The sequence below is a fragment of the Dendronephthya gigantea genome, unplaced genomic scaffold (assembly GCF_004324835.1).
Source record: "Dendronephthya gigantea isolate DGI-Jeju-01 unplaced genomic scaffold, DenGig_1.0 000036F, whole genome shotgun sequence".
Lineage (NCBI taxonomy): Eukaryota > Metazoa > Cnidaria > Anthozoa > Malacalcyonacea > Nephtheidae > Dendronephthya > Dendronephthya gigantea.
Window position 1 is genome coordinate 1,593,064 of NW_021163046.1, and position 22,987 is coordinate 1,616,050.

At 36.8% G+C, this 22,987-nt stretch overlaps 2 protein-coding genes across 2 annotated transcripts; both read right to left on the minus strand.

Annotated features, from left to right (window-relative positions):
* Nucleotides 1–2,166: 2,166 nt before the first annotated feature.
* On the minus strand, nt 2,167–11,282 carry LOC114526025 (NEDD8 ultimate buster 1-like). Its single transcript, XM_028547519.1, has 16 exons — nt 11,117–11,282; nt 8,863–9,169; nt 8,263–8,418; nt 7,917–8,002; nt 7,583–7,689; nt 7,315–7,424; nt 7,022–7,098; nt 6,773–6,880; nt 6,323–6,374; nt 6,053–6,153; nt 5,462–5,550; nt 5,063–5,168; nt 4,636–4,682; nt 3,942–3,975; nt 3,543–3,699; nt 2,167–3,154 (listed from the first exon to the last, which is right to left on the minus strand). The coding sequence occupies exons 1-16, from the start codon at nt 11,279–11,281 to the stop codon at nt 2,958–2,960; spliced, it is 1,899 nt and encodes a 632-aa protein (XP_028403320.1). The 5' UTR covers nt 11,282; the 3' UTR covers nt 2,167–2,957.
* A 3,630-nt stretch (nt 11,283–14,912) lies between these two features.
* Nucleotides 14,913–19,376, minus strand: LOC114525904 (interferon-induced very large GTPase 1-like). Its single transcript, XM_028547363.1, has one exon. It carries the CDS (start codon nt 19,374–19,376, stop codon nt 14,913–14,915), a length of 4,464 nt encoding a protein of 1,487 aa, XP_028403164.1.
* Nucleotides 19,377–22,987: the final 3,611 nt, after the last annotated feature.

The window sequence follows — 22,987 nt, forward strand, 5'->3', positions numbered from 1 at the left end:
TCATTACTGGGAGGTTTGGCTTTCACAGTTAACGAAACCCGTTTTCCACTCACGGATTTTGCCGCCGCTACATCTCTAAATAGTATATTTCTTTATCACAACAAATGCGAAGTAAAGAACGACTTTAAGGATTTACATGAACGTATATATATGTATGTATATGAATTGTACGTGAATGTGTGATTTAGCTGGTATTTTTGCAATGGGCGCCACCTATAGCTACCATACATGCACAACTTGAACTATGATCGCATGCTCTTCAAATTAAAATCACTGATAATATTACGAAATTGGACCTGCTGATTTGCCGGCATGTACTTGTAAGTTTGAGCTTTCTTTTCGTGTGGTTTTTAAGGTAAAATAAATGGATCCCCTTTTCAGCCCACGCTGCCCTAAACTGTTAACGGCGCTTCTGGTATTTGCAGGTGATTTATCATATAAAGTACTAATCTAAGTTTTTTAAATTGGAACGACGAAGTGCGTGGAAGTAACAAGAGAGGAACTTAAATGTTTCAATTTTTGTCGTGAAAATTAAACTCAAAACATTTTGTCGCTAAGAATGAGCCGTTATTTGTATTCCTTCAACAAAGCACATCACTGCTCGTATGACCCTCTACCAAATTATGTTTCTCAGTGTCGCGCTACTTCTGATGTATTGAAAAAAGTAACGGTGGATGATTATGCGAAATCGCGTACATTGTTAAAATGTGTACAAATGAAATCAGACAAAACTCCTAAAAACCATAACCGTTTATTATTACCACGAAATCGGATGAACTGAATGTTAGTCTCTCTTGAGACCGCATATATTCAGGGTTATATATTTATATTCAAATATGTTCACACCTATATTCAAAACATTAAAATTATCCCAACAAAAATCTGTCCTGCGGTAAGCGAGACCATACGAATTTCTCCTAAACTATAAAGTAAAAAATACGGAATACAACCTGAGCGGCAGCCATAGCAATCATACTGTCAATTTCATATTATTTTGACCATCCAAACCATAGTTATCCTGCAGGTAACGGAAAGGATGATGGCCCAAATTTAGAGTTTTAATTCGCTTCGCTGCTTCTGTCGTTGTCGACCCAATTTTCAATGTACTTCAAGCACTCATTCCTTTGTCGTCCAGCATAATAATAAATTGTTCACACAGTTAGTTGGCACAAAACTTTAAAAATTCGGCGATACCAAGATCAACCTTGTTACAGTTCAGCGTTGGCAGTGCCTCAAACGAACCTTTAACTCTGTTTAATCGTCTATTGCTCGCACTTCGATGCGCTGACCATGAAAGTCTAGCAGAGACAAAGCCTGACGCACACTGGTGACTTCGCACTCACACAGTCATGTAACCCCCCCCCCTCAAATTGTGCGTCATTATTTAACACAACCATTTTTTTCTTGGTTTAAAACAAAGGAATCAAAGGGTATCCATAGGTTACTGAATAAATAAGCCAAACATTGTTATTAGCTGCCCTTAGGTTCCTTTGTTTTAAACAAAGAAAACAAATGTTATGTCAAAAAATTTGGCTTATTACTCCGGCGTCAGCGACGGAGTTGAAAATTCGCCTCGGTTTTTTTTTGTTTTTGTTTTTTTTATTATTTTTCGTCGTCGCAAGTCTGTAATGGCGCGAAACATTCTAGTATTTAAAATGTGTATGTGATTGGATTTATCTATGTCCCAGTCTTGTCTCCCAAGAGTTGTGGTGCACAGCTTTGGCTAATTTTCCGATGCGCGATTCGATTTCGCTCGCATGATACGGCAATTCCTCCAAGAGCAACAAATAAACCGTTCTTTTCATGCTTTTCGACTAAGTTTAGATTGAATTGGGGTAAGAATATAGTTAATACATGTAGATTTTGGTCCTATTTTAATAATATCGCTGCTATTTCGCCGTTTAACAAGATGATGTGCTCGTGTATGGGCGCGTTGACACGTCGTAGTTTATAAGCGCGAATTCCAAAGGCAAAGTGTAAGACAAAGTGAATGTATACATTCGCTGTCATGCGGTTTATTTACATGTTTGAACAATTGAACTTCTATTCTTTTTAAAGTACGATGTGCTTCTGAATTTCGCGATCGAACATTTATAGGTTCGCAAGGCATCTAAATGCGAATATGAAATATTATGAACTGTATTGTTTATGTTCAGAAGCTCTATATTAAAGACTGGCACGAGCGCCGGAGTTAACGCCAGAACAGGCGTCTTGTTTATTCATAAAATCTACAAACTCGGTATCCCATAGCAATATTTAGGCCCAGGTTATACGTCGCATTTTGGTCGCGTCGAATGCAATATAACAATAGATGAGATGATAAACAACATTAAGCTTTCTGTCCATTGTTGGAATTGCTTTCGACTCGACCAAACCGCGACGTATAAAGAAAGCCCGACGCGGGCTTTCTCACGAAAACCATCCGCACACGATAGAAAGTAATAGACAGTTTCGAAATGTATGTACAAGAAAACATCGGTGCATTATAAAAAGCACATGGTCACACGAGTCGTGTGCGGCGACCATGTATGAATATTTTATAATCAAAGCTGCTCAAATCTTGTTAATTTGCCCCTTCCAGGAATAATTTTGGTAACTATTAATATCAGGTGGGGCTGTTTTATGTGCATTCGACCGAACCCAGTATAAAAATTACAAAATCTGGACACCCTGCACACGAGAGCTATCAGTTGAGACCTCGCGAGAGAAACTTGCCACTTGAGCCGAATTTCTTACGAAAACCATCCGCACACGATAGAAATTAGTGGACAGTTTTCGAAATGTATGTACAAGAAAACATCGGTGCATTATAGAAAGCACAAGAGTTTCGTAGTTGCCAAATTTACATCTCTCAAAAGTGGAATTGGATTGCAAGTTGCAAAACATTGCATCGTGTAACAGGGCCTTCAACCTCATAACGGCTGGCCTAGACGATTCCATTTGCTATCAATAGACCATCATAATCGCTTTTCCATTTGAGATCTCGTCAGGATCATTGCTCTATATTCGCTAAGGAAACTGGCCTCTTCTTCCAAAGTAAGATCCAAATGAGATTCTTCGCTTTCGGCCTTAAAAGCCTGGCTGACTTCTTTCAGAGCATTTTGAATTTCTTCTGAGTCATCATCACTGTCCGACATTGAGTGACTTGGCCCATCTGTGGAAGATGAAACATTTAGCTAAGACTAGTTTCCATTTAATCGTAATTGTTGTAGGTATGTCAACGTGGTGGATGTAATAGAATATTGCAACATGCATGCAGTCAGCATTGACCGATTTGAATGCAGAACTAAATCTAATTTAACTAATTTAAATCCGGGCTAGTTCCCTTCAGTCAAAATGACTTGTTAAACGGTAGCTACGACTTAATGGAGATCAGGCATTAGTTACTAGTACTTAACACATGGTTCTGTTAAATACTATACTCTAATTGTTATGATCTCATATATGTAACTGGATGACCATGAAGTATATTTCGACATTTTTACGCAATGAGGGACGAGAGAAATGAAGTATATTGTACAACAAAATAGAAAGTAATGTACCAAGATTTGAAGGGTGTTGAACTGTAGTGTCTGTTTGTTGGCATTCAGGGGGGAGTGATCCGCCTGTTTCCAACAATCGTTCAATGGCTTTAGTAACGTCTCCATAGTGTTTTAACACCGACCGTGAAATATCCACATCGAAGCCCATCGACGTAACCTATTTTGAGAAATTTTGGGTAATTTAATATTTTGACTATTTTTTAATTGTCCGGTCAGAAATGTGTAACTAAATTAGTCATTCATTTACAGACGTAATACAAAAGTACACAAAATTTGCTAATTCCCATATTTTCCGTACTTTGCAACATTTCCCAGCCAAACATGGCAATTTTAACTAATTTTGTATACTCGTTCCGGTAATTTCCTTTAATATGTGTCGATGAGTATCGAAAGTTTTACCTGGACTATTAAGTCATCTGAGACTTCTAGAGAGCTACAGAGAATAAAAATAACATCCTTGAGGAAAGCGTTAAGTTTGCTTGAAAATGTGGTTATTAGGTTAAAATGGATCTTCATGTGTATGCAAAATAGAGAGTTTTTTTTAAAAAGAAACACTAGACACGAATTTGTGTACTATAATGAAAATATTCAAATATTATATATTAAAAAGAAACACTAGATACGAACTTAATTTCTGTTCAGGCAAATGGTCGGGGTGCGTGTTAGGTAAATGTGTTTGATCACAGCTAATATAGAATATACATGGTTTGGAGACCACATAAAACTAAAATACAACCCATTAACTATGTTGAGGTAGATTTATGCAAAAAATTGTTCCTGTCTCATCACATGTCTATTGTATTTTGCACAGACAAACCAATAGCAATCTTACACTTAACATATTTTTCAAGTCAAGGTTGATGAGCTTAGGAAGACGAATGCCATTGGTAAATTTGGCTCAAATACAATAGACACGTGACGAGAAAGGAACCATTTTTTGCATAAACCTGGACAATAACATAGTTAATGAGTTGTATTGTACTTTTATTTAGTCTCCAAACCATGTATATTCATCATTTATGATCCACAATTCCTTCGGGGGTTGACCCTTTTTTACTTTATTGCTTTGGGAAAATAATCCTTGAAGACCAACCTTCCACGAGAAGCGAACCGTAGCAGTTCAGGACTTTCGTTTAGCATCTAAATTAAATGTTATTTCGACACGTTTAGCGCTGAAATGCATTATAAATTTTTGAAAAAGACCTATGCTATAATATTTACCATTATATATACGTATATTTACCACTTTCTGATGCAGATAACGTTTACAAAATACTTTTAAGGCCAATTCAATGTGCGATCAAGTTGTATAACTATACGATTATCATTCTGACGAATGGAAGCGGGTTTCCATGCCACACTCATGCTCATTTTGTTGATGACGAAAGTTGAAATCACTGGTTGAAATGTGTCATTTGTACGCGTTTTACTCGTTCACATACGTCAGGGTAAGAACCGTATATCGATTAGCAGCATTTTGTAAATTGACCTCAACGTTGATAACACTGCAAAAATACAACCTGAAGAGCGGCGTCCATGTCATTGTTTGCCTGACAAAGAGCTTCTTTTGCGATGTGATGAGGGTATCCCATTTCACGTAAATTATTGTAAATATCAACGCTGACCCTGAAAAAGGAGACAAAAATAAGATTAGTTTAAAGTTTGGGCGTAGTCGGAGGAAACGAAAATAATGGGAATAATATAAAGGGTACAATTTAAATCTACGGCTAAAAATTATCGCTGACCGACTAAAATATAAAAAGATGTTGAGGCCCACCGCAATCAAAAGCCATTAGCTGAGCTAAAGACCTCGCGAGGTTGTTAGCTGAGAACGTTTCTCTCATGCGCGGACTCTCGCGAGGATGTCAGCTCAGCTGATAGCTCTCGTGTGCGACGGGCTTAAGAAAAAAGCGGTTTACCATTCCCCTTTTGCAGTTTTCCCCAGTTTCCTGGCAAATTTTTGCTGCTTTCTTTTCTCTCTTCTTTCTTTTAACTGTTTTTCGTTTTCCTGAAAACCGAATAAAATCCGAGCGAAGATATTAGTTCAAGCACAGATGTTGAAAAACACTGTGGTAATAGCTACAATGTTCGGAACCTATAGGAATATAATCCAAACTTTAACCCCAAACTGACCCTAATCCTTACCTAAATCCTAACCGCAAAGGATATTGGAGTCGAAGCATGGAATTATTAACGATGAAAGGACATGTAATTGAAAACGGTTTAAGTTATAGTCAGCCGTTTCATCAACAGTGGAGTCCTGGTGCAATATTAGTAAAGCCTGATTCTCATTTTTTTTTCTCATTGGGCGCCGACAATCGGCAATGAAGATTGCTGGTGATCGATGCATGAAAAAAAAAAGTGCTTTGCATTTTGAATAAGTTATCCTCGTCACATGCCACCAAGAATAGCTACATCGCCGAGTGTTGGTGATTAAGGAGACCAAATTTAGGAGGCATGTGTGCTAAATCACCGCGTACGAACTTTATGCCATCAAGCAAAAGCAATACCTCGCGTTTTCTTGATATATATCCAACGGCCATCGTTATATCCCCATTGCAAGATCTCAATGCTAGTCTCGACTCAGAAGCACCAAATCCCATAGAAATCACTAAAGAGCACATATGAATAACAGTAATGAAAAACGAGCATAAAATAATTTTTCATCTTCAAAAGATAGTGCAAACATTCACAACAGCTGCCAAACCAATTGAGCATACAAGAATATCACTTTTTATTTGCCAGCTTTCTATAAAAGAATGAAACATCATGATTCTCACTTTGCGACAAAGTTGCGTCATCCACTTTAAGGCTGTCAATTTCTTTTTCTACCTAAAGTAGAATAGATATAATACGAAAATGTAACGTTCGCCAGATCGATAATTACGAATGAAACGATGAGATCGAGTCATGTATATGAGCTGATAGTATATATGACGAGAGCGAATGGTATATAATTGTTTTACAAAGCCAGACCTTTGTGATAATAAACTACTGAGCTGATGATGTGTAGTAACTAGCTCAGCCAATCAGATTGCACAACAGCTCATGGAAGGTGAGGGCGAGTAACTGCAGTATATTATAATTCCCTATAATTATATAACATCGTTTGCTCATAATATAGATAGATAGATAGAATGACTTTATTTCAACAGGGTAGCCCATTCAGCCAAAGCTGGTATCCAGAGGGGCCCTGCAATGTATATTTATATTGGTATAAATCATTTAACCTTATTAAGAAGGTGGGATGCTCGTGTTGTTTCTGCTTTGTGAAAGGCGCAAATCGCTTGGAGAAGATTAAGACGAACATACAGAACTTTCTCCTTGGTTGAACTGCCCTAAAACAATTTCACAAGTTTAATACAGTAAACAAAGATATAATAAACGCATTTTTACGCGAAACCAAGCGTGTAATATGATTTTTATGAGTTATGTTTATTAACTATGAGTTGGAGGGTTGATTGGGTAACATTGTTTACCGTCAATGAAATAAGTCGTTCCAAATTTTCTCCGTAGCTCTTTTTCAAACAGGCCTCGCAATTCTTCAGCATCTCCTCTGTAAAATTAATAATAACCTCCATGGTGGTAAAACTGAAATTCAACCGATGACACCTTCTTTTAGCATCCTAGCGACTTTCATAATACAAAACAATGTTTGTCGCTATGACGTCAAACAGAATAGTTTATGCAGGGAGAAACGTGGTCTCTTTGTTACTGATTCAAAAGGAATCACGTGGTAAAAAATGCACTAATTAGATTCATGTTAAATCACCAGCATTAGGAAGGTCTTTGATGCTCTTCAACTGCAAATAACACCAGACAATATCCAGGCACAAAATTGCATAGTTATCAACGGCGTTCAACACTTCAGAACGGCATTGCCTTCAGAAGAAAAATGGAACGTGCGAGTTAATTTTTGCACATTTTACATCTTTAACTATAACACTAAAAATAACTAATTTTTATCCACACATACAAGAAGTTAAAAGTCACGAGACTTAAGATTAACTATGTGGCTGTTTAAGTGGAAAGCAACAAACCTAAATTCTTCATCAGCTCCCAGCAGTAATGGCAAAGCCTCGGCATATTGTCTCTTTTCTGCAACCCTTCGACCTTGTTCGTGTAAAGTCATTGCAAGAACCAACGACTAAAGCAAAAATCGTCAAGGATTTAAAATGCAATGCATTTAGAACAAGGAAAAATCAGTCTTGTTTACTACCAAAGCTTGTGAATTTTAGAATGATCGAGTTCGATCTTTTGCTTTACAGACATCTACACTGAAATCTACACAACTATAAGCTAAAGAGCATTCAAACAAGAGTAAATTTATCTTCTCATTGTGCTGGGTTTAGTTTAAGAAGATTGGAAGCTAACCTTCCGTTCTGCATCAGGTAACGTTAGCGGCTTTCCATTTTGATCGCTAATTTCAAAGAAGTAATCCTCAAAAGGTCCTTCGCCACCTGAAGGAAATAAATTTTTTTTGCAAACAGCACAAGAGACGTTGTCACATTGGTAGAAATATGACTTCAAGACGAAATCCGATGACCACAGTATGTTAAATTGTATACATTTTTTTTAACAACAAATCCCTGTTACAGGGTGCAATTTTGCCACTTGCGAAGCAATTCTACTTTTGAGAGATATAAATTTGGAGACTGCGAAACATCAAACAATTTTACATCTCTTAAAAGTAAAACTGCAAGAAAATTAAAGTTTCTACCTCGCTTTTTATTAGCCAGAACACTCGCGGCGTGTCTCGTTCTTGAAACTGAACTTGATTCAACTTCTTGCTGCGATCTTTTTCCCTTTTTCTCAGAACTGATCATCACCATGACGACGCTATTGTTACGAACACCTTGGTCCTCGAGCGACATTCCTGAGGAAAGCAGGAAAGTGATTCATGTCGGATTTCTTTAGTTTCTGACATTTCAGTTTTCAGGGGTGGGACATATTCGCTTAAGCGGAATTTCAGTTGCGCGAGCCAAGCTTGCATTCAATAAGCGAAGGATCTGTCTTACTGAGCAGTGAACTCTAATACAACTGGAATGATAACCACATTATAAAGCCCAGTTATTGCGTAAAACCAACTTTAATCTTATTTCTAATTGTAGGAGGCGGGAGGGGGGGGGGGCGCACGCCCCGATGGATTTAGTTCTGCAAGCTTGCACTTACAAAAGAAATCCGTCGGGCAGAACTAAATATACGAATAAACACCCCCCGCGTTATCCAGCTTTCGAAAACTATTTGGACAAATCGGGAACGGTAATAGAGTAATTAAGGTTATCGACCAACAGAAAAGTAAAGAATATAGAATATCTACCATCGGCGAGCAGTTTTCCATTGCAAATCAACCTGACATCACCATGATTTTCTGGCAAGCCAAACTTCTCACTAACTTTCCGATATAATGTTTGTCGATCGACATTCAAGCCAGTCTCAAGTGTTGAATCACGCGTGCTACCACTTGATTTTCCTATCAACTTCAGTTTGATTGTTGCAACACCGCTGGCTTTAAACTTTCTATTTGCGGCAAGTTTTCGCACCGCGTTTTCCCTGAGGTTCTCAAGAGTGCTGGCAACGACATCGGCTGAGATTTGAAACAGAGATGAATATCTTTCGACAAGATCCTATTGTCGGAAGATATTAAAATTAGCTAACCTTAATAAACAATAAAATTGAACACTGAGACACGTACGCTAGTTACACATGCTCCGTTAATTATATGTTAATGCGTGGTGTGATTAGACTAGGGATGGGTCGATACGGATACCAAACTGATAAAAGATACTATTGATAATCGGGCTTCAAAGCAAAGTATCCATAATGGTAATGGTTTCGCTTTTATTGCTGATCCTGAGCCTGCAATGTTATTGCACTTTGGTCAGCGGTCTCGTAGCGAAAATATGTGAAAACAAATGAAGAACAGGGTTTAAAGTTTTTGTGATCACTGACAGCATGGAAAATAAAGTATGTGGCCTGCATGTTCACCCTTTTTAATTTATGATTTACATAAAAGTAACCTTTTGTTATTGTAGCCTTGTGGTTATAAATCCAATTGCAGCCTTGTGGGTAGCCTTGTGTAATAAGTTTGAAAAATATTATGTTTTCCCAATTTTGCTGGAATAAAAGAAGGCCAAACATGTTTTGTATAGAATAATGATGCTATTTAAAAGTTCTTTTCAGTGCAAAAATTAAAAATTAGAAATTTCACAAATTTAGCTAACAAGGCAACATTCACAAATTCCAAAGGAATTTGTCAATAAATTGCTGTTTTTGTATTAATAAAGCAAAAAAAACCAGTTTATTAGAGGATATGACCACCTTAAAGAGGCATTTCTGTATACATACAAGGAATCGATAACATGATCGTTAACCTGTTTATTGTTATTGCTTGGTGGCTTTGTTTTCTTATAGATGATGCTGCCATTGTGTCAAGATGAATGGCTATTTGAAAGCAGCTCAGAGTGCCCCAGAAATTCCTCTTCTCCCAAAATACAATTCCTATATAGGAATTCTAGAAACGTTTCTATATAATTTTCACAAATTAAATCTGTACACATATTCCCATATATGATATACACTCCTATATATCACCCTGCCACAATAACAAAGCTATTTGAACAGAAATTCTCATTCAAACATAAATCACCCAGCATGACTTTTGTAAAGTTTATTTACACAACTGTGAAGTCTGAATCGGGAAACATCTGTCCTGTCTGCTGCACATGTACACTTGTTTTACATATAACTGCGATCTACAATATGGTTCAAGTTTAGCTGCTTTTTTTTAAAATTCACTACAAGGCATTCTCATAGGCACAACTCATCCTTTCACAGAATTTACAGAAGCAACAAATGTGGCAGTACCAAATTGCATTCAAGAATTTAATGTTGTTATATTGGTATCTTAGTATAACACCAATTAGCTTTATCGATTTGCTAACAGGGATTATCCCCAGCTTTCCAAAGCTCAGATGTTTTATATATAGCTGTGAGAGTTGGTGGTGTCACTAAATCTTTATTTTCTCCTGCAGGGAGATCTTGCTATCTCCCTTTGTACACTTGTCCACCTGAAGTCAGGGTCCTTGCTATGCCCTTGTCAATAAGGTTTAACTTGTATTTTTTATACAATTCAAAATTACCAAACAAAGTGTGAGTTTTAACTTTTCATTAAATGTGGTAGAATTACAACTGACTAAAATGCTCAAACTTTTATATGTTCCAGCTCAAAAGCTTAAGCTAAAACTTTAATGTCAACCAGTCCTTTTGTCTATTTAGTTATAGTCATGAAATATTTATTGATGTTGTTTTCCAAGTACTTTGATGAAGACTATCTTAGAATGTCTTTAATAATTCTTTAATATTTCGGGTCTATATCTTTAGATGTCTAGTGTAAACAAGCCTAATTTCTTCAGCTTGGATGTTTGGACTTGGGGAAAACAGTTACATGCTTTCAAAACCGTATTAAACATAGAATTTAGTAGGGGTACAGACTGGGTACTAAAGTACTGGGCCGGTCATGAATCGTGGGAATAGCCAAAACAATAAAATATAGCATAGCTAGCATACATTACCAAAGGAAATTGTCCAACTTCGCCCGTTATTTCTTCCGTATAAGGCTCCAACCACAGCTGAATACCCTCCTTCTTCAGCTGAGCAGCAACTAGCTCCTTTACTAATTCAAAATTTCCTGAAGATTGTTCAATATTTGAGCTCGACGCTCCAGAATCAGACGCCATTTTGAAAATATTGTTTCGATAATATTATGCCCTGTCAGCAAAATAAATTGGCCAATCACAGATGGCAAAAAACACAGAGACAAGACGTCACTCTTTTGTTTTTGTTCATATCTTGCATTTTGAGATGACATTATTTTGAGGAACTCCAGAAGATGCGAAATTGTCTCTTTTCTGTCCTTACAAGTCATTACAAGAACCAACGACTATAGCAAAATTCATTAAGGATTTAGGGTAATTCCGCAGTAATTGTTCCCTAAATTTGCTGAAACTTTCCAGGGTTCTACGGTTTATGACATGTACAAAGTAAAAACACAAAGGAAAGTTGGGGTCACCGATTCGTTTAGAAGATTTGACAAGTACAATTCATCACGTTTTTCCAATATGGCGCCATTTTTATCTTATTTCGATTTAACGCGAGAACAAGGCTTGCGCTCTTGGCTCCTGAGCCTCGTTCTCGTGTTATGCGGCTTATTTCCACATTAATTGGTCAAAATAAAAAAATCTTTTTCATGCATGTGTGGAACAAGGATGTTTTTACTCTCACGAGCCACGTGCAAAGATGTAAAACATCCTTGTGAGAGAGAAATCCATTTCATTTAAGGTGGTTCTAAATTCAAAACGTTGTGACGTGTTACCGAAAAGGTCTATTGAACCACCGCCTAGTTAGGTTATACATTCAAATGTAGTATTTGCATGGGAGCTATAATTATGGCACTTAAAAAGGAATGCGTGAGGTAGAGTAAATAATCCAGAGTTTCATTATTCGTTATCATATTAATTAAAATGTTTACATTTTCAGTGTACGTGGTTACATGAAATGTAACTATATCTATGCAACTATTTATGTGCATATTTTGCTTAAGAAACTATTTATCGATATTCTACTACATTCTTGGACCCGTTAAGACATCTGATGCATACGAATAAAATTCTTTTATCACTGAAGAATTGTAATGCCTCTCTAAAATCTCGTTTCCCAAGCTCAATGTTGTTATTAACAAATAGATTACAATGAACCGTTGTCTGTTCAGTTATAGATACACGGTATGACGTCATATGTGATAAGAACAAAAAAAATTGGCCACGAGCCGCCGGGGCGAGTGGTCACTCTTTTGTTCTTATCACATATAGCGTCATACCGTGTATCTATAACTGAACAGACAACGGTTCATTGTAATCTATTTGTTTTATATAATAAAACTGAAAAAAATCCAAAATTAATTGAATTATTTGTTTGCAATTTAAAAACAAGAAAATTGCTGTGACGTCATTCCGTGCGTCTGTCCTCTTATAGATCATGGCTCTCGACCAATGAAATTGCTTGAATTCTTTACGTTATTATATAATCATATATAGTGAATGACCAAAAGTTTTTCATCGCGTTTTACAACATTAAACTGGGGAAAGCGAGTATAATTCTCATATAATTTTTTTTGTGATTTAACTTTGCACTTTCAGTAGAATATGTCTCAAACATTTTGTCCAAGATTGTAGCTCCCCATGCAACTCTATGTAAAATAACTACACAAGACTAGGTATAAATAGCTAAAATGAGTTAATGACTTATGAAGATATGATCGATTACAATGATTCTTGAAAACTATATAAAAACGTTTAAATCTAGAGGCATGACTAAAGCTAAAAGCAGCCTATGTTAAAATAAGATATGCTAAAATATATACATATGTTGCATTTTGTTGTTTTCTTTAGCAAATATTTGAGATTTGAGAAATCGACGTTTGTCTGTTGGGTAGCATTTTTATGTGTTTTCTTTTCGTTATTAGAATTTGCCATCACATTTTTCGTCCGAAATTATTCGAGAATTGGACAATTTGCATGCAAGAAACGAAACTTAAGAAAATATAATTTTGAACTGAATTTTGATTCAAAGGCTTTCTCGCAGAACTACCGAGTGACGAGAATTGGGATTGAGAAACAAATGAAAGAAAAAGTTAATCAGGACTATCTAGCTTTAAGGCAAAATACCACAACAAACTAAAACACTTAATATCCTTTTTTATTCTCCTTTTTTAACGTACACAAAAAAGTGGAAGTTTGGAGTGCCACATTTCAGACTAGCGTTGCGACTTTGTGACCTCGATCGTCAATCGTTCTTGCATGATTAACACAATTCTACCCCGCGATATTTTTCAAAGCAGTATGGCTAATTTTTGTTTCCAAATTGAACTGAAAAGTGTGAGTCCTCAAACCATCTGGGTTCAAACAATTCCATTTGGCAACTTTGGATTCCGATAACTGAAAGTTAATCTTCTTTGTATCATTCACATGTAGTATTCAAGTATAAGGTTCGTTCCCAATGTCTCATAATAGATTTGGGTTACACTCGTTTGCCATAACGGATGTGTTTTCACTATATACTTCCCAGACAAAAGGCAAATATTTGTAGACTCTTCCCGGATTGAATATTTTCAGTTTTCATCTCGTTCTGTTCGTTCTGTTCTGTTATCTCTTCTGTATAATTCCTTTGAAGTCAGCTACATATTAGCTCCTTTGTTTTTGTGATGTCCCTTGCAACACATACTTTATCATCTTTCGAACGCATTCAATATATCAATTAGAAACGTATTTCTGCCAAAAGTTCTAACGTTGTCCATCCACAATTGTTGTGTCCATGCCACATTTTAGGTTGCCATAGCGCAGCTGCAATAATCTTCATTTACAGGATTTTATGGAATACAAGTGTTTAGTAGTTTGTTGTTGATGTAAGAATAATCCCTCACCGCAATGCAGCAATTTTTTTAATCGTTTGCCTTCAGTTTTGTAATGAGTATGATGATATAGCTATATTTGCATGTAAAACTTGTTTCAGTAGTAATTAAATGTTTTGACGGAAACACGTGACGGCAAATTCAGCGGTTGATTTGAAATTGAATACAAACGCAAAATCGATCAAATGTTTTAAACCTAAATGCAACACAAATTTCAACATACCAAAACTCGAAACAATGCAATACTGTTCACTTAACTCAGATAAAACAGTTTACGAAATACAAAATTAGTATACAAGTGGATTTATATATACAGGAATTTGTTCCCCAACAAATGTACACTGATACAACACATTATCAATGCTTAGTGTACTACTTAATGTGCTTTAAAAGCTTAACTTGAATATTTGAAGTATATGAAGTATACTCAAGCAGAAATTTAAACATATTTAGGATATTGAAATACGTTTATATGGGTGAGTATTTAATTCTTTTGTCTGATTTCGATGATTTAATAAACGTGTTAGGCTTATTTTTTAAGATTACTTTTTAAAAAACTAGTTTGATTATAATATCTATTAATGTTTTAGTTATATTATGAGTTCATTTGTGATGTGGCTTTACTTATACTTTATATTTTTAGTATCATACAAATGACTGCTAAGCTATTTATGGGTTAAATAGAATTTGAGAATTAATTAACTTACGTAAAAATATAAAACCTATGGGTCTGGAAATGATATGTTTTTCAATAATGACTACAACTATTCAGGTGCACATTTTTATATGGAAGCATAGAAACAAGATAGTGCACTTTTAGTGCAAGAGATTTAATGAATTCAACATACTTCTCTTTACAAACCCTTAAATTTTCACTTAACTTGCATTACAGACATTCATATTCAATTTTTAACTAATTTGTACTCCTTTTGCAGGTCCTCCTTAACTTTTTCGAATGTGTGACCTTTCCAGTGTGAAGGGAATTCAGGTTCCTTGACTTTGTAATGATCCGCCAAATCTTTTGAAAAGGTTGCCATGAACCACTGCCAATATGTGGATGATTCAAACGATGAATCATCGGGAATATTCCAGGATTTATAATATTCATTGACTGACCGATAATCCTTGTAATTATGCCATTTATAATCGGTATCTACGTTGAAAAATATCATTCCGGCATTTGCGACACTGTTTGGACAGATGGAATGACTCAATATTTTCGTTTTGTGGTCGTTGTAACCGCTAATTCCTTTTGGACGATGAATGCTTGTATAGTGATCACCAATATGATTTTTGTCGGTGTGATCACATAACCCTTTACAGAATGGACAGAATTTCTCACAGCCGAACATCGACGTTAACAAATACTCATCCGGGGATGGTTTCCAATTTTGAAAAATTTCCTCATTCACACCGTCCGTGCTCAGGCCTTCAAACAAAAGTTTTGCTTTTTCGTCGATACTGCTCTTGAATAGGTCAACATACTCCGGGTCGTCATAAATTGTAACCACTGCAAACATGTCTTTCGTGATTGGTAGGGAAGAACATTTTTCCACAAATTTCTGAATCCAAACTGTCAGGTTCTTGTCTTTAGTATTTGTTTCCTCGTCGGCAAATGAAATAGCACTGGACACATTACATTTAATATCTTCCACCGCTTTTTTGAGAAGAAGATTGACAAAGGCGTTTCCTCCATTTAGACAGTAGTCTTTAATTGTTGATGTTAATGTCTCCTTAAGAAATTCTGTTGGATTTTCAAGGTAAGGAATATACCGTTCAAACTTTCCCTCCTCTCCAAGTTCAATAAGAACGCTGGCGTGAAATTGACCTTTACTCATGAACATATCATTTTGATGTTTCACCTCATCATTAGATTGTTTTTCACTTTTGAACATGGTCTCTCGCACTATTTCAGCATTAGATTGATCCTCATTCGTGAGCACGCTATCTTCTATTATTTGTTTTGCCACTGCCTGACCCATCCACTGGTTTAGGTGTGACTTAATTGGAGCTTTAAGTATATCAACGAATGAAGTAGCAGCCAGCACTCCTTTTTCCATCGTCTCGCAAAGATTTAGAAAACGTGATTCTAAGCTTGGTCGCAGGGTTTTTTCTAGGTTTTCTCTAATATTTCTTTCGTGTAGATAACTTTCTTGCATTTCTTCAAATATTTTATAGGTTAGCCCAAATACGTGGAGCAATATATTACACTTCAAATCATTAGAAAATTTAATGGAATAATTCTTGGACTCTTTCTCAATGATGGAAGTAACATTGTGGTACAATTGTGTGAAATCATTTAGTGTACATTTATTTCCTGATCGTGATGCAGTATTAGCAAAACTAAGTGCCTCTTTGATTGCTTTATTCCGAATTATTCTGGCTGACGGAATCTTTTTCTCCTGTTTTCCAATTTGTTCGACATAAATCTTGGGAGCTTCTTTTTCAAAATTTGATAGAGACAAGCCTTTCAGGTCGTCTAATTTTTCAGACATTTCAGTTTTCAGGTGAGCGTCGGTCTCACGGAGAACATTCTTCATTTCGTGCTCGACATGAATTTTATTTTCCTGGAAAGGTGGAACGCATTGAATCCACTTCTGCCATTCTTGATCAAATGCTTCTTTACATTTTTCGATATCCTCCGTATTTTTGGCTGAAGTTATAAATTCTCTTGCTTTGTTAATAAGTTCACTTTCGTAAATCTTTTGCTTTTCCTTGACATCTTGTAGATTCCGCACATGATCAAATGTTGCTTTGCAATCTTTACTAACTTCCATCACTTGAATATCCTTTTCCTGCTCTATTTTATTCATGATGACTTCTCTCCACTGTTCGAGAATTGCGTTATCTTCACTGGTTTCAATGAAATTTTTCATTTCTTTTTTCATTTTAGCCGCAAAGTTTCCTGCTTCACGATTAATACCTTTTTCCAGTTTGAGCCATTTATTTGTAAGTTCTTCATTGGTCGTACATCTTTTTAGAGCTACTTCTATCCTATTTTCCAGTTGTTTCATTCCAATCACCATCACATTCACTGACTCCTGAAAATATTTCCGGTCTAACGAGGTATAGGCTCTTACTTCGATCGTATTACGGAAGGTAAAGATAAAGTCCTCCTTCAACATTGCTCTCCATAGGGTGCACACCCTGTCGCGAAAGTGAGAAATGGAATATCGAAATATTTCTTTCGAACACATCAACGATACGATGTTTTCTTTAACTTCTTGAACAGCTCTGCCATATTCCGGGTTGACTGGAGCCATTGGTGGACTACCTGTTAAAAGACCTGGAATGTAGAATACATCTTCGCTTTCATTAAATGAAATAATATCATTTAGCTTGCGAAATTTGTGGTCACAATTTTCTTCCCTGGCAGCAAGCTTCGTCATTTCATCAAGATCTTTTTTCAGGTTAGAGCGTTCAACAATCAATTGATCAGTCGCATCGGTGGCTACAACATTCTGATGAACAATTTTACATGTTTTCTTCTCATTGACAAGTTTCATCTTCAAAAATGCATGTACGGCTATCTCCAAGAATTCTTTCATTTCATTATGATTCGCACCTAAGATATTTACTATGGTTAAATCTGAAACGCCAATTGTAAAAGTTGCCAATTCATTGTCGTGCTCGCGCAATTGAGGATCTGCGGATCCTCTTAGGCCTTCAGTATCGATGATCAATACATAAGAAAACTTTGAAGCGGACTTCAGTGAGTCACTAAGAGGTAATAGACTAGCAAAAGCGCTGCGTGTACATCTACCAGCACTGACAGGAAATTCTAATCCAAACATTGTGTTCAATAGGGTTGACTTACCTGAACTTTGAATTCCTAAAACGGAAATGACAAATAATTTCGCGTTGTTTGTTTTACGTTGTAATTTAGTATAAACAGCGTTAAACCACGACAGTGGAACGTACGACGAGTCGCCATCTAGTAACTCGATAGGTTGTCCTGAAAGCAACATTTCTGCTGCAGCACCTGCATAGTCATAATCGCTAATTCCAAGTTGGTGTAACTGCGCAATTTCTCTAATGATGTGTTCTAAGCCAAATGAAAATTCTGATAGTTGTGCCTCGATATTTTTCAAATCATCCTGATTGGGTGATTGGGCATCTGACATTTGAAGTGTCTTCGTTTTCTCTTTCTGACGCGAAACATGATGCTCTTGATGTAATTTTGCCATATCCGCTAGTGACATCTTGTCTAATTGGTGTTTAAAGCCACTCAAGACGCGATTTCGCTCTGTTTGATCCATTTTCGTTAAACTATTGAGAAATTTAACAATTTTTTCGTCTAGCTTCTTAAAAGATTCTCTTTGAGCTCCTTTTTCAGCTTCTATATCTTCATATATTTCATTCATGATTTCCTCTCTTGTGTGGTCGCTTTTAGACTTGCTCGCGCGAAGCTTTGGGGAATACTTTTCCCGTTCTAAAACTGCCAACGCTGGAACGTACTTTTGTAGTGCTAGAAGATCTTTTGCCTCTTTGATCCCCTGGTGTAGCCAAGAGTCAACGATCGCATCAACTTCTCTGTGCTGGTGATTGCCGTCAACGAAAATGCCAAATTTACCAGCAATGTTTGCAAGTTCCGCAAGTGGCGTTCCTTTGACTTGGTGCAAACTCTGTTGAATACATTCTCGTATACTTTGCAAAAACTCGAATTTATTTTCTTTGTCAGATTTCGTTATGAAGGAAAAGGTACCAGGATATTTTCTTTCTAAGTCATTGAAATAATCACTTGTACATGGTTCTTTGAAGATGAGAATGATTTTTGCTTCAGATTTCACGGCTTCATTCATGACTTCGGTCACAGTCATTTCGGGATCTCCGGAAGGTAGCAGTAGACATAGCACATATGAAAACTTCAACAGGATATTGAACTGCTTTTTAAAATATCTAACGTCTCCTCGCAAATTTGCAAAACAAATCTCATTCTTCAATGTTTGCTCAATCTTTTTTGCTGCGGGAAGAAACCAGCTCAATTCAACTAATCCATCGACGGTTTTCCTCTTGTAGTGGCCACCTTTCATACCTCTCTGGAAAAAGTAGTCATGATAACCAATAGCATCACTCATCACTTTGTTCATCAAGGATGACTTCGACATAGTTTGGCCAATACGTAGGAAAGAAACCACGGGAAAAGGATATTCCGTTGCAAACGCGTTTTCATTCTTTTGGTTACTATCCTTCCAAGTTTTGGTTATGCCTTTCAAAGCTGAGAGCAGAATTGTAACGTTTTGAGAAGGCGCTGTAGGGTCAGGCAAAAGAAATGGAACGCTTAATTGGCAGGCTGCCAATTTAATCGCAAGGTATTCTCGTAAATACTCATCGGAAGAATGAAAAACCTCAAGCATTGCATCCATCGGATTAATATCTACCGTAACTACCTTACCTTCAGGATAATAAAAATGAGAAATTTCTTTCGTTTTATCTTTATCTGAATTTAAAGGCTCTAATTTAAATTCTCGTGCATGATAATCAGCTATCATTAATTTTTTTAGAATGTAATCTGGTACTTGTTCCGGGAACATTAATTTAGTATCGGTTAATGTATCATTATCAACCCTTCGTATGTTTTTCATAGAATACTTCGAACTTTTACCTAGTTTAAAATCACTGCCAGAAATTGGCGGCGCTTTTTTACCACTAATGTTTTTATCCTGATCGTTTGTGAATTCAACCACACTAGTTGCTTTTATACCTTCTTTGCATTTATCTGCTTCTTCGTCTTTATTTATCCTTCCCTCCCTACCTTTGAATGAATGCTTTTTAAGGTAATCTTCGTTAGAGTGGCGTTCTTTTTCTGCTATGAAAAGAAAATTAAAATAGATTGGTTATATTTTTCCTTGGTACCAAGCAAAACATTTTGCGCGGGGATGTAGGGTTTGTTTCATAAAAAATTCTTTGTATTTGCTTGTTCAAGATACATCAAACTAATGACGCGAAAGCGGGCAGCCCAAAAGAGAGGGCAAAAGAAACAATTTTCCCCGGGAAAAAAAATGTTCTCTTTCTTTTGTTCGTGAACCTCTTTATATGATATAATAAAGCAGTTCATGCTGATACCTTCAATTGCTTCTTCTTCTTTAGCTCGTGGTGGAGGATAATCGGTTCTTCTGTCTTCTGCACTTCCTTTTGTACCGTAATTAAATATACGAAAAAGTATTTCAGATTATCAAATATTAGATGACGTGATAACATCTTATCAAATATATATGCAGCGATAGTTCTCTTACACTGTACCTTCCCCAGGTTCATCTTCAATTTTGTGCTTTGGTTCTTTCATATCACTAGTAAACGCAAAACATGAATCTGATAAGGGCTTAGTAAATGTGGTTTTATATAAAACAAACCTGTAGTAGAGTTTGAGGAGTGCATAAACAAATACAGATATAAAAATTCGTATGTATAAAAAGCTTATAATATTTTTGTACATTTGCATAGCTATCTAATACAAATCAAAATATAAATAGACCTTTGAGGTACTTAATTACGCCACACAGTTTTCAATCTTTGTATAAATGGGGTTAATTTCTCCTACATATTTCCCATGTTGCATTGTAATTTATTGTTCGACAGTCCCTTGACGTAAACACCTCTAAGGTCTATTGTCATTGATAAAAAATGATAATTTTTACCTCAACGCTGCCGCTTTCTCTTCTACTTCTTCGATATTCTCAATATTAACCACCAATCCCTCTGTTTGAATTCCAATAAATGAAAATTCCATTTGCAAACGTTGTTTCATTTTACCAGAGTTGAAATCATCTAAAACCTCGAGGAATCTTATATCTGTGAAACAACGCAGTAAGACATACAAACATTTAGGTTGAATGTCCCGAACTTCTTGATCGTTTAAGCCAAGGGCTTGATTAACCGCTGAATATATTTTTTCCACATTTGATTCTTTCTTGAATATTTCATGCAGTGAGCTTGCAGACCCTGAGGGTATGGATGCACCGCTAAGATTTATCCGCTCGGTGTCGATAATAATCTTGAAATCACCACCACAATCTGTAGAATAATGCACCTCAGGGACAACACTCAGTGATGAATTTCCACCCTCACACTGTGATTCTGCCATTACACAATGTTCTCTAATTAATGAAAAAAAAAGCAATGCACGGATTCAAATAGGGTTTAAATTTTTGTCTAGTTTTACTCGCCATTTCGTTGTTTTTATAAAAAAATCTATATTTGAAAAATTGTTTGTATATTAAAATCGGAACTTGGTAAAGCTCCGGGTCCTAAACGTAGTGTTGCTCTGGCGCCGAGGGCATAAGTTAATGACTATAACTAATTAGTATATTTTCAGTATTGAAAAATGGCCTTTGAGCATTCTGATTGGCTCCCTCAGGCTCGGTGATTACAAGCCTATATTCACTTCGCCTTCGGCTCAGTAAATATAGGCTTATAATCACCTCGCCTTCGGCGACTAATTGTTAAATAGTGCCAAATTAGCCGTTTCTAAATCGAGCAGGGTACTGGGTCTAGTCGCGTGCCGCAAAGCGTCTATGGAATGCTTGGAAAGGCAAATGATTTCAGACCTAAATTTCCTGTCCCTCCAAACAGTCCATATATGCTTTGCGGTTCGCGACTAGACCCGGTCCCTTGCTCGATTGGGAAATGGCTAATTGGTTGACTTGTTTTTTATTATTCTTGTGGCCTGTTACGGAAAGGTTTTTACATATTCGAACCACATGTTGATTTCGTTTTTGTCGTTTTGTTCACATTTTTCACAGAGGGCCAGATGAGAAATACCTGTGAAATGCCTCTTGTTCAGATTGCTTTAAAGCCGGTTTTCCACTAGGCGAATTTTTTCGATCGAACGAAACTTTTCGCTTGATTTTCTTTTCAATTGTGAGAAATCGACCGTGGCGGATGCCCTTGACCGGTCACAAATGAAAAGAAAATCGAGAGAAAAATTTCGTTCGATCGAAAAATATTGCGTAGTGGAAAACCAGCTTAAGCCGCGATTCTCCATTATGTTCGCTCTGCCCGCGCTTTGTTTTTCAGGCCTGCCACGGTCGCATGGGCAGATTTTCAAATGTGTAATGGAATCGAAAACTAAAGACAATTGAGTGCTGTTTAGAACACATTGAAGAAAATTAATGTTTACCTCGCGTTTATAGCTGCTGCCCTTTCTTCTACCTCTTGGATATTCTCAATATTCACCTTCAATCCTTCTAATATGATTCCAGCAAAATGAAATTCCAACTTTAAACGTGCTTCCATTCGTCCAGTTTTAAAATCGTCCAAAACTGCAAGAAATCGTTTGTCGGTGGAAGGACGCAGCAGGAAATGCAGACCGCTTGGTTGAATATCCTGGGCATTTGCATCATCTTCTTTGACACCAATGCCCCTACACAACACTCCATCAATTATTTTTGAACCTAATTTGTAGAACAGATACATTCCGCAGAGCTTCACTATCGTTGGAGACCCCTTTATTATTACGTCGCCGATTGTCGCCCTTTCTGCGTCGATGGCGATATTAAAACCCCAACCAGAAGCTGTAGCACGGATTGCCTCATGGGCACCAGCCCAGGCTGCCTTTCCAACATCAGAAACAGATCCTGCCATTAAAAAGCCTTCCCTAACGAACAAAAACAAAATTGGGATGGTATGATCTATATTAAAGGTCTTGTATATAAGATGAGCGATAGAGTATTTAAAGTCGGTATACGTTTTCAGATGGGAGAAACTGCTGCTGCGTTACATGCGTGACTTTGGAGAGCTTAGGATTCACGACGACGCCAGGGAACACGCGTTAAGGCGATTATCCATTACGTCCGCTCCGCTTTGTTATTCAGGCCCGTGACGTTCGCTTGAGCAGATTTTGAAAGGCCGAATGTAATGAAAATTCCTTAGTTTAAGGGCTGTTTATATGGAAGCCGGGCACAGCCCGGCTAGCGAGATCTCGCCACTAATACATTTCCCTAATAAAAACTTCTCTGCGTTTAAATATGGGCTGGCG